At 45.3% G+C, this 17,082-nt stretch overlaps 1 protein-coding gene across 1 annotated transcript; it reads left to right on the forward strand.

The window, feature by feature from the left end:
• Positions 1-1,105: 1,105 nt before the first annotated feature.
• Positions 1,106-15,411, forward strand: nacad (NAC alpha domain containing). Its single transcript, XM_033641292.2, has 10 exons — positions 1,106-1,652; positions 5,049-5,332; positions 5,443-10,924; positions 11,175-11,423; positions 11,889-11,980; positions 13,226-13,294; positions 13,412-13,558; positions 13,640-13,774; positions 14,557-14,679; positions 15,257-15,411. Exons 1-10 carry the CDS (start codon positions 1,568-1,570, stop codon positions 15,269-15,271), a joined length of 6,681 nt encoding a protein of 2,226 aa, XP_033497183.2. The 5' UTR covers positions 1,106-1,567; the 3' UTR covers positions 15,272-15,411.
• The last annotated feature ends 1,671 nt before the right edge of the window (positions 15,412-17,082 follow it).

Here is a 17,082-nt window from a genome sequence, read left to right on the forward strand (position 1 = left end):
CAACAGGGAGGGAGACAGAACAATACAGAACCAGAGTGGCAAATTAGGTAACAGGAAATGACAAACATGAAAATGAACTGTTACTCCGGTAACTCATCATGTGACTTGGGGCCATGGTGCTTACCTCATTCTTCCCAATGTTCAGGGATTAATGGATCAATAGATGGACTGATGACAGAGAGCCAAGCTAGCACTTCTTGTATTGAACTCCTTGGTCGTACTATCTCCTGTCTGATGGGTTAGCAGTGTGCAGGTGCAGCCGATGTGTTCACGCAAGGCTGATGAACAGGACTGCACAGTGACAATAAAGCTTAATTGCTGCTTAATACATAAAATAAACAGTGCATCTGCATCTGAGTGACACCTGAGAAGTGAGAGGGACACCTACAGTTGAGGTGATGATGCCAGTTGAGATCTCACAAACACCCCTCTCTTCTTTTTTTAAGCTGTAAGTTTATCAGCAGCTATATTTGTTAAGGTCAACTGGGTTGCATGGAGGCTTTTAGACATTATCCAGTAGAGCAGCACTTCTGCTGAGCTGGCAATCTATCATGGGAAGTTTTAGGTTGCCATAGAAACTACCATTGCTGATCATCTGGCTCAGTGCTGCCGCCCCCTCTTGCATTCCTTCTATCTTTTTTATACCCTCACTTTTTTTTTTTATCTGGAAAAGTAAAGAAAATCAGGAGCGTGCTGGAGAAGAGGGTAAAATGGAGGGCACAAACAGATGCTACAGCTCACCCTCGGGGGAAACGTCTCCTTGTCGATTCCTCGGGGACACAATCAGAGCAGGAGGCAGATGGTGTAATTATTAGCTGTGTACTTTTAGGTGTTTTTTCTGCCCTTTTAATTGCTTGTGTTTTCTGTTTCTCTTTCCCTCCACTGTTGGTTTTGTTTTCCTTGAATCCCCCTCCTTTGCTCGATTTCTCCATCTTCCCCTTGTTTTTACAGTACTGGTCCTTTCCTTCAAGGTTGAGGGCAGCACTGAGAGAGAGCAGTGGAAATCTGCTGACATCATCCCCCAAGATCCAGTCATAGCTTGGCTGAGAGAGAAGGAGGGGCAGAGAGATACAGGGAGGAAGGATGGGAGGGAGGAAGGGAGGGAGGAAGGGAAGCAGGAATTGGGCATCAAGAGAGGATACTGCAGCTCACTCTCAGAATCTACACACACACACACTCACACACACACATATACACATATTCAGATGAACTGGATCATGAGGCTCTAAAACAGACGCCCACAGCAGCAGCATCTCCGTGCTGCACCACAGAGAGAAACCAGCGTACACTCCCATCTCTCACTCTCATTCTTTCTCTCTCTGTCTGTCTCATTCTGTCTCATACACAAACACACACGCACACACAGACAGACACGTGCTGCAGGGGAGATCTGAGTGTTGGGTCGCTGAGCATTCAGGCCCCCTCCTCTCCCCTCCCCTTCTTCTTCTTCTTCTTCTTCTTTCCCCCTCTCCACACTCACTCTCTCACTCCCTCTCTCTGTTCACCTTGTCTGTTCCAGCTGTATGGTTTATTGTTGCGTCAGAGCCAAAGAGAGCCAGCGAGAAGCATGCCGGGGGAGAGCACTCACAGATCTGTCCCCACCGACAAACATCCAGAGCAGGGAGCTGAGGAGACAGGGCTCCCTGGACCAGGTAGGACATCTGGGGTTGGGGATGGAGATGGAGATGGGGAGGATGAGCTAATAAAGCAGGGGGGATGCGATCGAAGACAGAGACAAGGACATAATCAAGGGAAGAGGGTGAGGATAGTGTAGAGGAAGTAGTGCTAAATAGATTAGGGTATGAGGGGAGTTAGCAGGATAGGAAGCATGGCAGATACAGACTGCTGGGCTAGTGATAATGTGACTTAGGTAAACACTATCTGCTTTGAAACTGTAATGTGGAGTCATTTGTGTCTGCTGACATGTGCAGCAAGCTGTAATTCAGCTGCATGTTAGCCTCCTCACTGAACCGCATGTTGTTTTCCCCTCCAGCTCCCAGCTATTAGCAGCCTCCCTAAAGCCTCCACCCCAGACCTGTCAACTCCCAGCCCACCTCTCTCTCGTCTAAATGACTTTCAAAACCTTTGTGTTACAGCCCCCATCCTCTCCCACCCTAACCCTTGCCTCCTCACCCCTTGTCCCGCTGCCCCATCTTTAGCCCCGGTGCCACCCCATCTGCATCCTCATCTCCCCAGTAATTCTGTGAGCTGTAAGGGCAGCGTAGAGTGGTTCCTCCCTTCCCCCAGCCTCAGCAGGAACATGACACAGCAGCATGGAAGCACTCTGTAGGAACACACAAACACAACCGCACAAGCAAGAGAGCTTTTATAACAAATCTCGTCAGCTACTGCCCGTGTTGCTGCTGTGTGTCTGTGACTGTAGAACAGTGAGAATAAGAAGAGAGAGATAGAAGTAGATAATGTTGTGTCAGTGCAGATGAGAGATTGGGAGGGTCGAGATTTTATTAATGTCCCTTTAATTGCAGTCAGGCAATAATAGAGTGAGAATGTCGTCATTGTAACAAACTCTTGTGACCACTGTGTCTCTCACAGTTACTGTACACAATAAAGCTTTCACGAGCACAGTGTATATTGTTGTAGATGCCTGACAGTTATGATGGATAACCTTAACGGCTATTACGGAAACTCTCTGCCTCCTCTCTGCTGGGAGTAAGTAGTTTACAGTGGTTTGCTTTAACTTCATCATTGCCATGATCTGTTCTTAGGCTTGGAATTATTTTAAGCTTTCTTGGCCTGAATCTTGGGAAGAGAGGGAGGAGAGAGGATTGTCGGATGCTCTAGTTATACTATTATAGTTGTATTCTGGCACATACTTGATGCAAAACCAGAGGTTGGAGGATTAATAACGACTGTAGGGGAGGCTTATGGAGAAAGACAAAGAAGCGTATGAGACTTTTGGGGTGTCTCTTCTTCAAGGCTCAATCTGAGCACTAGATGAAATAGAGGCTCCCCTTGGGGCTGACAGGCCAGCGCTGCAGCCTCTGTGACGCAGCTCCAGTCTGCTCAGCTTGCTGCGGCCTGTGGCCGTATGGCAAGCCGGGTGCTCGATTTCACTGCATCCTCCCAGAGGAGACTCACAGGCTGGGCCAGGGAGGGGAAGAGAGGCACACATCCACAGACTATTTGCAGCAGTGAGTCTGCAGCTAAGAGACGGAGACTGGCAGTTATGCTAGCAGAAATAATACGTGTCACTGGCTCATTTAGCAGCCTAGCAAAACAGTAGCTCCAGCAGTGTGCAGCTCTCACATGTGATCCCAATGCCTCGCATTTTATGGAGACAGATATTGTTTTTCTGAGTGTGTTTAACATGCTGTTGTTTGGTGTAATTTTATATAAGTCAGATATGGATTAATCATTGGTTTTTGTTCGCTTGCGCACGTGGTCACTAAAGCTGGGTGCCTTTTTTTAGGCCATCCAGGAGGAAACAATCACATTAGCCACATTAGGCTGTACTGTACATGTAAGTGCAGAGCAGGCGTTGGCTTTTGTGCTTACATGTGCATCTTTCTGATTAGTGGCAGGTTTTAGTCTCTGATACATGACTCAGCATGCACACAAACACACCTAGAGCTTATTATTGGAGCAGGGCTGCTAAATGCTGATGAGTGCATCTGCCACCACCACAGGCAGGGCAGGAGAGCAGCGAGGGAGGAGATATACTATGTGCAGAGAAAAAAGAGAACATGGAGGCGAGAGAAGGGAGCTGAGAGACACAACAAAAAGTGAACAAAGGGGAGGTAGCTACATGTAGTTCTCTCTCTGTATATATATAATGCAGTGAGGATTAGATAGGTTTAGGGAGGAATTTTGAGAGTGAGACAAAGGAGGGGATGCAGAACAGAGAGTGAATTAGTAAGTGATATCTAGGTTCCTGGCAGAGCAAGAGTGTGTGTGTGTGTGTGTGTGTGTGTGTACGTGTTTGTCAGGGTGAGTGTGTTTGTGGCTGGCACCGAGCTGAGCCACTTGTGTGTTATAATGGCCAATCAGCATGTGGATTGAGGTCACCGTGGCAATGGCCCAGTTAAGAGAGCAAATGAAGGTTCTGTTCCCTCCGTGTGTGCTACAGAGACAGAGGATACTTTACATCCTTCAGGGATATTTCAGTGAATGTACACTTTTGTATTATGGTAATCAATCTGACATAACCATATCTTTTTTTTTTATAAAAAGAATCAAATGAAGAATACAGTCTTTAATTCCCTCTTCTCCGTCTTCTTGTTTTCTCTTTCTCACTCATACACAAGACTCCCTGCACTCACCCCTGACCCCATTTCTTGGATTCATCCTGTCATTTCATCTCAGTGGTTTCTCCATTCCAGATGACAGTTATGAAGATGATAGCATGGTCTAGAAGGACAAGAGGACAGAGAACACTGTAATTCAATGACTGTTCCTCTTGCCACTGGCTAATTGTGCAATTGTGCATGTTGATACTGAAGGAGAAAGACAGACAGAGAAACTTGGAGAGGTCAAGTAAGATACTGTAGTGTATGTAGAGAAGCTTTGTTTTCCACATCCATGTTTTGAGTCCAGCCTTAAGGTAGAAAACTAAAGGCAGGATTGATCGGTTTCAGAAACTTTAAACAAAATCCATCTCCAACAGCAAAACATCCTGCTAGTCTTTGCTTTTATTCTTGCTGATTGTTTTGCTTCTCAAAGCCATTTGCAGTGTCAGAGTAACACACAAAGCTGCGTGCTATTTGGTTAATCTCCTGACTGGCATTTTGGTGACATTTTTTGGAGCTCTGTCTCTGAGTGTGTGGGAACACAAAAGTAAAGTTCAACTCAAGGGATAAAAAGTCTATTATTGTACAATAAAGGAGGCGTAGCCTTCCACATCATGTCTAGTGTCATGGTACTGAGATAATTCAGACAGCTCGATTGGTCTCACTGCTTTGCTGATGACTTATTACAGTTAAAATATTCCGTAAATCTGATAGATAGTTTATTTAATTCAAGACTTTGAGGCAGCTGCTGCTTTTCTTTTTTTGAACTCTTGTATTTGCATTGCTTTTTATGTTTTTCAGACATGACCAGACACCCGTCTACTGACTCCACCCCTAGCGACAGTGGCTCCTCCCCTAGTGACAGTGGTTCTAGCCCCTCTCCCAGTACTCCTCAGAAGCTACTCCCAGCATGCACCTCTCCATTTGGACCGCGTCTATTTCATGCAACACCTAACTCCTCTGGTACTCCAAGACCTCAACCTGAAGGCTCTGACCATCGCAACAACACACCCAGACTGTCTGGAAAGTTAGGTGGTCATGGACCGTGTGGCCGCCATGTCCCTGTTAAGATGGAGAGAATCAAGGTATGTGTTTTGTATGTATGAGCATGTGTGCAATTTTACAGAAGTTATGCCATCAGATGCATTTTATCGGTTAACTGATGTGAACTTTATGTTTAATGTCTTATTCCCAGGTCCTGACTGGTTCTGAGGTGGAGAGTGACTATCAAGAGCCACAGACCATTGATGCACGGGTGGTGATGGGTCAAGAGACACTGCTCAAAACAACAGAAATCCGAAAAACGACCCCCATCGCTGAGCCAAGTGGTCAGGCTATCCCTTTGCCACCTATTCCAAGCTTTTCAGGTCCTCAGTCACAAGCAAAAGAGACCCAGCTGGAAACCAGCAAAGAGGAAAACCAAGCCCAAAGCTCCCCAAAACAGCAGGATCAGCAAATAGACCCTGTGCAGCCTCCAACCACACTCCCTTCCCCTTTTCAGAACCCTCCATGTCCTTCTGCCTCCTCCCAAGAGCAAATTGCAACAGATGACAATTTAAAAGACAACCAGGAAGAGGATCAAACCCTTTCTCTTGACGAAGTGCCTTCCCTTCCTGTTTCTGAGCTGGCCTGTCCAGTTGCTTTGTCCTTCTCTGAGCCGGCTTACGCTGTCGACCCACTACGAGTAGGTGTGCCCTCATCTCTTGACCCTGACCTGTACTATACTGCCCCTTCCACCCCAATAAAGATGGCCTCCCGCTCTTCACACCTTAAACATCATTCATATCCTGGCTCTCCAGCATGCCCACTCTCCCCTGGCTCTCCCTCAGACAGCGAGGACCTCTGTTCCCCTCTCACCTCTCCCTCTGGCTCTTATATCACAGCGGAGGGAGGCAGCTGGACCTCCTCTTACACATCTTCCACCTCCCCCTCCACTTCTCCCAACCTGCTTCTCACAGAAGAAACACAGGAGGCCCCTGCTTGCTTTGTAGGTTCCTTATCAGAAATTGGAGATGAAGTTGGGGAAGAAAAGGGACGAGCAGGTCCAGAACGGGAGGAGGAAAGGACAGGAGACTTCTGCCTGTACCGTCCTGAGGATTTTGTCATGAATTCACGGATGGGTATAACAGGAACAGTGATCCTCGAGGAGGAAGAGGCTCTAAAAGGGGAAGAGATAAAGGTTTCCAGAGAAAGTTGCCGTCCTTGCTGGGTGACTGAGGATTCATCCCCCCTGAGGAGCAGTAGCAGCCGTAGCAGTGATTCCCAGGAAGATGGGGGAGAGTCTGAAAGCTCACTCTGCCCACTGGAAGAGGCTGTAGCAGGGAGAGCGGGGTACTCTAGACCCATGCAGACAGGCCTGAAACTGCAACTGGATGCATGTATATCAGAGGAACATTATGGACAGATGGATGACCACCCAGAACTACCCTCCACTGCCTTGACCCCAGACACAGAGAGCATGACCATGGCCTCATCTAGCCTTAGCCCTGACTCACCTGTTAGCCCCCTGGATGCCTTCTGTCCTGGAGCCTTTGGTAGGCTCAGCCACAGTTCTTTCATGCTCTCCCAAGCAGCCTGCACTGATGATATACCAGAGGAGGAAAGGATGATCCCTGCCTCCCTTATTTCTTTTCCCCTCCACACTAGCCTTATCTTTAAGGCCGATTCAATGGAAATCACCCTCTTCCCCACAGAAGATGAGAATGATATAGGAGAGGATAATGACAGAAATGAAGGCAAGGATGTTAATGCTTACGCAGCAGGAGAAGAGGAAGCAGATGTCGAAGATGACGATGATGATGACGAAGAGGATGATGATGATTATGATTATGATGATGAGGGTGATGGCAATGCTAATGGTGCTGCTGATGGTGATGATGATGATGATGAAAATAATGAAGATGATGACCATGATGAGGCAAGTGAGGAAGCTAAGGTAGAGGTGAAAGTGGTAGAGGAGGAGGAGGAGGGGGAAGAAGGAGAGCAGGAAGAGGATGATGAGGACTGTGACAGCAAAGCAGTAGAGGATCCTACAGATGAGGACAGCTCAGCGTCCTTCCTTCATTCACTTTCAGAGACATCTATCAATGAGGGGTTGGACGAATCTTTCTGTTTCCAAGACGATACAGATGACTCATTAGATTCTGCCTCCTATAACGGGGAAGAAGACGAACGTCTATACAGCACTGAGAGGCATGCACAATCACTCGAACCCACACCAGTGGATGCAGTTGAACTAACAGGAGTCCAAACAGAACCAGAACAGGGGTCTACGACTAAAACAGGTCAAACTGAACCTATGCACACACAACCGAGCACAGAGGAACTTGTGGATCAGCCCCAAACCACTTGTCTTTCTGAATCCATCGCTACCAACCCCAAAGGCAACAATACAGAACCCAAACCTCTGGATGAACCTTCACCCCCTGAACCCCAGTCAGATACTGAACTGGAATCTGCCAGTGGAATAGGTCAAACAAAACCTTTGCACATACAACTGAGCACAGACAAACCAGTAGATCCTTCAGAAGCAATGTCTCATCAACCAGAGTCCTCCAGCAACCTGGATGAGAGTGGTAGTGAAAGTGAGATGATGGATATCTCTGGTTCTTCCAACCCTCTTGAGCAGCCTAAAGACAGTCCATATTTAAATCTTTCCACCACTCCTGTTGTCATTTGTGGTCCACCTGACCCTGCAGCTGAGTTCCACACCTCTCCTCCTTCTGCTGCTTCTGCACAGGAGATAAAAGACCTTAACAGTTCAGGTCTTCTGGAAAAAATGGCTGGTGAAAATCCCCAGATAAAAGATGATGATTTGGAAGAGAGCAATGATTATTCAGGTGAGGAACCCACAGAAGAACCACTAGAAAGAGACTCTTTCAAATTGCTCATCAAGCCTCGTCATTATCAGCCAGAAAGCCGCAGGACTGTAGGAGTAAGTAGACTTGCATTATCGAAGTCTTTCTCCAATAAAGCAGATGTGCTTGGAGGTGCAAAGGCCTTATGTAAGACCAGTACTCACAGGGAGTCTGACATTGAGCTTGACCAGAGGAATGGGAATGCCTCAGCTGAGTCAATGAGTATGGAGTGTAGAAGCCTTGATTCTGCCACCAATGACTTGAATAAGGGTGTTCTTCTTCTCTCCTGCCCCAAAGACCCTAGTCCTAACCCCAGTAATATCCCTGTTTCTGCCTCTCCAGAGATAATCTCAGAACTTGCTGACAATCTGGCCCTGACCCCTGACCACTGCCCTGGTGACTCTGCCCAGGAAAACCTGAGAGAAAACACTCTGACTACTGATGAGGGGGCGCTGGGAGCTGTTGGATCCCCACACTCCCCCCTTGCTATCTCACCCAAACGGGAAAACTCAGAAACAGACAGCAGAGGTGGGAGCAGGGAGATGTGTCCTGAATCTGGGGCATGGTGTAATGACAGGATGGGCCTGGGGTTTGGTCTAGGATTAGGATCAGGGGCTGACTTTGGTGTCTGGGGAGCAGGGGAGTCTCTCTCCCTGTCTCTGGGGAAGAGGTATGAGTTAGAGGCAGAGGGTCTGCTCATGTGTGACACAGAGGGCCAAAGCACACAGACGGCCATGGTTCCCAACATGAGCAGTGAAGTGTGCGAAAATTATGATAATGTTTTGGGTTCTGTTCTGGATGAGGAAGACAACAACAGTCTGTGTGGAAAAAGGGACCGGATGGCAGATGAAGAATTGGTAGGAGAGGGAGCTTCTGAGTCCAACTTGGCTTGTTGGAGATCAATTGAGGAGATCTCTGAAGCAGGAGGAGGAGAGGATGGAAGCTCCAGATTCCCAGAGGATGATGTTAGTAATCTAAATCCAGACAATGATGGCGATAACACGGACACATTAATACAAGACACATGGAAGAATTCAAACAATGACAATGACTCTGCCTTTAACTCCTTGGAAGTGGCCATGTGTGGAAGTCTGAATGCTCTATCAGAGGAAGTGAGACCCCAAAGTGTGACTATCAGTGTAAGAGAATCTGTGTCTAATATTCCACTTGAGGAAATGCCACCTCAACTCTCTGACACAATGCCTGATGAAGGGGAACAAAAAGACAGCTCCGTAAACCAGGCTTCAGACACTAAACAAACACAATCCTCTAAGGACGAGGCCTGTGGCATATCAGTGCCATTAGTTGAAACTCACATGGACAAAGTGGCAACAAACGAGCCTCTCAGCCCAACAGATAAAATCAAGTCAAGATGTCATACGAGTCCAGAGTGTCAGACAATCACTCCAGAGAGTAACACAGCATTTTCTTTGCTACATGGATCCTTTGGTTCCTTTACTCCTAAATGTAAATCTAATGAATCCAGACCAAGCAGAGCTTGTCAAGACAAGGTGGAAAATACTGGTTCTCCATCAGAACCAGAGATAGTGGAGCCTCAGACTGAAGGCCAAAGAAAAGGTGATGCCAGTCCTGTGACTGACGGACTTGTTGATGAACCAAAGACTAAAGATGCCTTTAGAGGACAGCAACGTGTTGTTTGTAACTCAGGGGAAGAAGATGAGGAGGAAAAGGTGAAAGAGAAAGCAAAAAAGAGAGGTGAAGAGAAAGATGATGAGAACAAAAGGGAAAGAAAAACCTCTCCTGCACATAATGGCCCAGAGCACTTTCCGTGTCACACCCCAAAAGGGGAACTTTGCACAGATAAACCAATTGCTGCTAAGAAGGGGAGGAGAGGGAAGCAGAACAAACACAGGGCATCCCAGACAGCCAGTCATGTTGACTCTAGCCCTGAATCTGTTGATGATCCAAAGAAACCTTCTGTTCCATTAAATACCACAGCAGATGGACAGTCAAAGGGGGTCTCAGACAGTTCTACAACGAAGACAGGCCAAAAGGCAGACAACAAAGCTTCAACATCGGACTGTCAACAGAGGACATCTGGGACAGACAAAGTTCAATTTGGTTCACAGATGCGGAGGGATAACAGTCCCAGTCCTGATGTCATAAGTCCTAGTCATGGATACTGCAATTCTACCACACATATCCCAGACAACCTCAACGCTGGGTTGGCAGGGAACCAAGAATTACATCAGGAACAGGAAGTGCTTGATAACAGACCACTACCTGATAGTCAGAGGGGAATCATGGTGGATATTAATGACAACAACATAGATACTGGCCACAGCCCACCTGCCCATGACACCATATCATACTCCCTGACTCCACTGTCTTCCTCACCCTCTCCTGTTTCCTCTTCCTCCCCTCTACCATGTGCCTCAACAGAGCCAGAGGATGATCTTTCCACACCTGTGCAGGAATCCCAACCTGTCCTCTCAGCCCAGCAACAGCCTTCACTGTCCATATGCCACTCCACCCCTACGCTTCGCTCTACCTCCCCCACAATACAACAAGCCTCCGATTCCCAAATTCTTCCTAACAAGAACCTCCAAGAGGTCACTGTTGTCCTTTCTGCATCAACTACATCTACCACAAGTGTCTCTTCACCCTCATTCTCCACTGCCATGCCGTTAAGCCTGTCCCAGCCTACCCAGGAGTCGTCTTCACCTGCACCCGGGACTGGAGATTCAGCATGTGTTCCAGAATCTATTTCCCATCCCCAGTCTCAGGCTAATCTCAACATCCAGCCTCACAAACAAATCAAGCAAGGCTGCACGTGGAGCACACAAGACAGGTGCAGAGGTGAGTATAGAAATGATGGCTTGTTAGATTAATAGCAGAGGAATCCCTTATCCTTTTTGTTACAGTCATTTCTGGCAACAGTGAAAGGGTGCTTTGGAAGTTGGGATTGTTATCAAGAATCAAAATGGCCACCATGTTCCCCTAGTCTGCTGGTTTTAAGCAATTAAAAAAGAAGCAGAATGTTTGTAAAAACAAAGTCAAATGTGAACTCTCTAATGCAAATATGATCAATTAATGTGTGCTCTGTAAGGTCCCAGTTTGGCTGAGGAGGAGACAGACAGTGAGGATGATGATGGACTGCCTCGGCGTGGTCACAGATCCCAGGCCAGAGGAGTGGCAGGAAACAGAAACGGAGCCATGCAGAGAGAGTCTGGTCCGTCTAATCAACGGGAAATACAGCCTTTCTCTGCCCACCAAATATCCGACAGACAGTCAGGCTGTCCGATCAACCACAGCCACAAGATTGCAGAAGAGATCGACCTATCCTTCAAAAACAATTGTGAGTTGTTTCTGACCTCACATGGGAAATGCAATACAGCATCAGGAATCTCCTTATACACTCCACCCTTTTCTCTTTCTGTCTCCTTACATCTCTCTTTCTGTTTCTACATAGCACACCCACAGCTACTGTTATTCATTTGAATATAAATTGACAATGACAGAATAGCTTTAAGTGACTCCGCTTATGAAGTGTCCTGTTTTTGCCAATAACATATTGCACATAATGTAAAAATCATATAGTATGGATACATAATGAAATATATTTTCCTTAGGCTAATTAAATTCCCTGATGTTGAGTAGATGAGTTTTTTTAATGAGTACTCTTCATCAGCATAGCACTAATGAGACGGAGTCACTGATGGCCGTATTAGTTCTACTATGGTGATTAGTTTCTATGGCAATAAGGATATGATATCCTTCACTTACATGCACTTGGATGTGTGTTCATTATGTGTTTGTGTAGGCTCCATATTGGCTTCCTGTAATGAGTCTGAGAGCGAGGGGTCAGTGCCTGAGCTAGAGGAGCCAGAGCCATTGAGACCATCAGAGCCCCAGGTGAGTGTTCATGATGCCATCTTTTCCTGTACTGTACACTGATATCTTTTTTAACCCCCTCTGTAACAAGTATTGCATGGCAGAGAGAGCATAAGTAAGAAAGATTGTCTATTACCTTAAACATGTTAGACTTTATAGTGTATTGTTTTGACATAACATTGATTATGTGAAGAAATATAACTTGTTTTTCAAGTTCTTGTCATAATGATTTCACAATCAGGGGTACACTGCTTACACACTGAACAACCCAATCGCCAGAAAAAATGTTGGCATTGTATGTTACTGCAAACCACGGATATGTGACACGTGCAGGTTATTACGTTGTGGATATGTTGAATCTTACAATTTCAACAATGCTGTGGTTAATGTGTGATTAGTTTTAGGCAAAAAAACACTTGGTTATAATTTGGAAAAGATCATGTTTTGGTTTAATATACCTCACTTGAGGGGCACAATCCCAGCAGGAAAGCAGCAATGTCTCGGTCAAAACAACCACTTTTCAGGCCACTAACCCAGCAGGAAAGCAATGATGTTTTTTTTTTTGCTTAAAAAGCTGCTGAAAAAACAGCAAGAGGTCACTAACACCCACGTTTGTTGCCTGAAAAGAAGCTGGAAACACTGCTATGACTTGTTGTTTCTTTGGCCTCAAACAGTGGTCTGCAGCCTGGCAGGCATCTTTCCTAGATGCAGCGTCATCCATCATCCCTTCAACCTCCCAATGACAAGTCAGCTCTTACACTTCATCACTTCAGAAACGTTGATTTGATGTATGAACCATACAAATGTACTGTATTAGTATTTTGCAGCAATGCACAATGGCAACATTTTCTTCTGGCTACTGGGCTGCACTGAAAGCCCAAAAACTATAACTTGTGTTATGTGTAGATCTTGACATCACAAGGTAAAAGGAAAGCTGTGGAGAGCATGAAACATGAGAAATACCCACTCACGTGTTGTAACTGGTTTAAGATTTAAGGATCTTGCGTTGGTCTTTTCTTTATTTATGGCAGCCAGTGCTAGTCATGATAGACAAATTGCCCTTACTTCTGTAGCTATAAACATAAAATGCATCTCGTCCTGTGAATGGGCAGAAAAATCAGATCTGGCATCAGTAAAATATCAGTGAAAACCTAACTGTGCATGAGATGAGTCACATTTGGTGATATTAGCAAAATTGACATATGGCAAATTAGCATAGTTAGACTATTACAGTAAAGTAATTAACATTTGTTTTTTTCCCTTCAGTCTATCTCCTTTGCAGATGAAGGGCTAAACAGACCGAAACAGAGCCGCAGTGAGAAGAAGGCCCGCAAGGTCAGACTACTGGCTGTATGAAAATAAATAAATGAATAAAGTGGAGTATATGACAGTTTAGCATTTGTGTTAATATGTCTTTCTTTGTCACTCTGTCTGTTGCTGTACATACCGTAGGCCATGTCTAAACTGGGTCTGAAGCCGGTCCATGGTGTGACTAGAATCACCATTAGGAAGTCCAAGAGTATCTTGTTTGTCATCAGCAGACCAGATGTGTTCAAAAGCCCCGCATCAGACATTTACATCGTATTTGGAGAGGCAAAGGTAAGTCTTTCTTTCTATCTTTCTTTCTCACGCCTAAGCTTCAGATCATGTATTGTCTCTCAACCTCTCCTCTCCTGTCAGATTGAGGACCTATCTCAGCAGGCTCACAAAGCAGCTGCTGAGAAATTCAAGGTGCCTGTGACCTCTTCTCCTTTGGCCCCACCTGTCCCACCCAGTCTCACCATTAAGGAGGAGAGTGAAGAGGAGGAAGAAGAGGTACTTACTGTACTGTCTAAACTATATCTGAACACCTATCCCACTAATGACAGCACAGTATGTTGTAGCATTCTGTTATTAAAGGAACAGTTCACCCCAAAATAAAAGATACACATTTTTCCTAGTACTTGTAGTGCTATATATCAGTCTAGACTAGATAGTACTCGGCTTGTGGTGCCAAGAAAATACTTTGAAAAACTCAACAGCAATGTCTCTTTCCAGAAATTATGACCCGGTTACTCAAGATAATCCACAGACCTTGTTGTGAGCAGTTTTATATAAGAACTATTTTCTGTCTATCGAGCTACACCTGCCAACTGCATTGACACAAAGAAGGAAGTGTGCATCTACTCACAGAGCGATGTAAAAGCATTATTGGTATCCTCTTTGGCTGAGCTGCATTGTTTGCTAGCTCAGTGATGCTGAGTAAGCTAGCTAGCTAACACATCCCTCTGTGCAGTGATACAGTTGGCCATTGTAGTTCAGTAGAAAGAAAATAGTTCCAACATGAAGCTGCTCATAGCAAGAATTATCTTGAGTCACCAAGTCATGATTTCTGGAAAGAGAAATTGCTGTTAAATTTTTCAAATGCATATTTTGGGGCTTTGAGCACCACAAGCAGAGAGCCATCTAGCTCCATTATATCAGACATCTCTGATATCTCCAATCTAGATTGATAAATAGCACTACAGGTAAGAGGAAAACATGTATTTTGATTTGGGGGTGAACTGTCTCTTTAACTTTATGTCTCTCTCTTTTTCTCTTTTCTCTCTATACATCAGGTGGATGAGGGAGGTCTTGAGCAGAGGGATATCGAGCTGGTGATGGCTCAGGCCAATGTGTCACGAGCCAAGGCCGTCCGTGCACTGAAACACAACAAGAATGACATTGTGAATGCTATCATGGTGAGGAGGAAGGAGTGCGGGGAGGTAGTGAGAGAGGTAGAGGGAGGGGGCAGATGGTGAACAAAATAATGAGTCATAGCCAGCGAGCGGGGAGTGCATCGAGGAGGAGGGGGTGGAGGAAAGGAGAAAGAGCAGAGGACAAATGACAAGTAGAGTTTCTCCCCAGTAACTGAGCAACCTCTACAGTTCTGTAGGTCATCAGTGCAGTTAGATGCCCACTAGGTGGCAGCAGCAACTCACATTGAGATAACAGAGTTGTTAAGTGACGCAGTTGATTTTTCTGTGGATGGAGTGGAAAGCAAGATGAAGCTGCCTTTATATCATGAGCAAAAGTTGGCTGTGTAAAAACAGAGCCGCTCATACTGACAGGGAATTTAAATGAGGCGTCAAGAGTGACTTGTCTTCTTTTCAGTAGCAGGGAAGATGTTTTGTGGTATAATTTAATGAAGGAAATTCAGTTGTAATAGTTTTGTTGTCAAGTGAATTTTATTTATTCATGATAATGGTTTTCCCTGTTTCATTTTGAATGTCCTTTCTCTCCCTGTCTCCTCTGTCTCTCTCTCCCTCTTCCTTGTAGGAGCTGACCATGTGAGTGGTGAGGATGATTTGACTCCTGACCCCCTCCTCCAGCCTATAAAGCCTAAACGCCACTGACTCTTCTGTATCGCTGCTACTGTATGTTGCATCCCCAATATCTGCTAAATAAAGTCTGTTCCAACGTGGGCTTTGAGTCCACTGTCAGATTGACTTTACTGAAAAGATTAAAGATGGTTTGATGTAGGTGACACTCCCGGACCGCCGCACAACCCTGCAGCTAAGCGCCTCAACCACCGATTTTGTGTGAATGCAGCTGAACTTGTTTTAAATTTATAGGGGCAGTGCAGTCCTTTACATTCTGCAAATTCACAAGGCTCATATTTCAAACTGCTGTTCCCTGTTTTCAGGATTAGTCTGTCAATCGACCAACCAACGCCCACACCTTTTTGCATTGTCTTTGCTAATCTTTCAAAAACTATCGTATCATTATATATCATACTTAAATCTATTACTTGTTTCACATGTTTTCACCTGATAGGTGTGAACCAAAAGCAAACAAAACAAACTTTCAACACAGAAATGGAGCCGTCTACCACTCAGAGTGACAACAATGTAGTTAAAAAATAAAGTTGTTTTTTATGCCGATGTTAAGGGTTAACAAGCTGTTATTTTAAGTATGCGCGATTGAAAAATGTGCAAAAGGCTTTTTTAAAATCCATATCTCCAACTCTTCATGCGAAAAAAAAAATCATTTATGGAATCATAATATATTTTCATTTGGCATTTAGAGGTCTAGCGTGTAGGATTTGTGCCAACCAACTGAAACTTTTCCCCTGTGCTAAGCATGTAGAACCACGGAGGCTGATGTGAAAACGCGAATGGTCCTATCTATAGCCAGTGTTTGGTTTGTCCATTCTGGGCTACATGATGGATTGCTTACCCTGGAAATCCAGAGTTTGAATTTGCTCAGCGAGTCACTCTGGCAATCAGTAATGATGCTCATTACCTATGCTGTTTGAGCCAAGCTGCACCAATCACATCGGTGTATCTGATATAGGCGGGCCAGAGGCGAGCTAAACAGATGACAACAGTGCTGCGACGATGAAGTCCGGAATAAGTCACTAAACATTGCAAAATGGCTACGGATGAACACCAGTTGTTTGAAATGGCTTTGGCCGCTACAATGAACGAGTTACACTTGGCCTTTTCTCTAAAAGAGGAACAGAAGACGGCGCTCGAATCTTTCCTTTACAAGAAGGACATTTTTGCGGTTTTGCCGACCGGATACGGCAAGAGTCTAATCTACCAATTAGCTCCGCTGGTAGCACTCTGGATACGTCACCCCGTGTATTGTTCTGATTGGTCGTAGTGTTATCCAATTGCGTGCAGTGATATTTTCAAATGCATGCTTGGTGCTGCTCCTTGAGTTGGGCCATTTGCATTACTCATAGCCAGACCCTAAATCTTTCTAGATTTGGGTCTGGATTTCCAGGTTATGGATTGCTAGGAAGAGGACCCACTCCATATGTAGATATAAACAGCTCATTCTAAGGTAACCAAAACACAACTATTCTAATTTTCAGGTGATTATAAACCAATGAAAAAATGGTCATATACCATTTTATATACCATTTCTGCTGATGGGTTCCAAGACCAGCAGAGTATAGCTAAGTCGGAAGATCGATAACACACAATTCTCAAAGAAGGCTTGGCTTGGACATGAAGAGGCAATTAGGTGGGCCAAGGTGATTATTTGTGGCAAGGTCATCAGATATTCAAGGTATTCAATCATTCATTTTCAGTAACCGCCTATCCTGTTAGGGGTCAAGTGGGGGCTGGAGCCTATCCCAGCTGACATTGAGCGAG

This window comes from Epinephelus lanceolatus, chromosome 10 (assembly GCF_041903045.1).
Source record: "Epinephelus lanceolatus isolate andai-2023 chromosome 10, ASM4190304v1, whole genome shotgun sequence".
In the NCBI taxonomy this organism is placed as follows: Eukaryota; Metazoa; Chordata; class Actinopteri; order Perciformes; family Serranidae; genus Epinephelus; species Epinephelus lanceolatus.

Coding starts and splice junctions, on each gene's coding strand:
- nacad (XM_033641292.2), top strand. CDS start 1,568: ATGCCGGGGGAGAGCACTCACAGATCTGTCCCCACCGACAAACATCCA. Junction 1,653..5,048: donor GACAGGGCTCCCTGGACCAG/GTAGGACATCTG, acceptor TATGTTTTTCAG/ACATGACCAGACACCCGTCT. Junction 13,559..13,639: donor TCGTATTTGGAGAGGCAAAG/GTAAGTCTTTCT, acceptor CTCTCCTGTCAG/ATTGAGGACCTATCTCAGCA.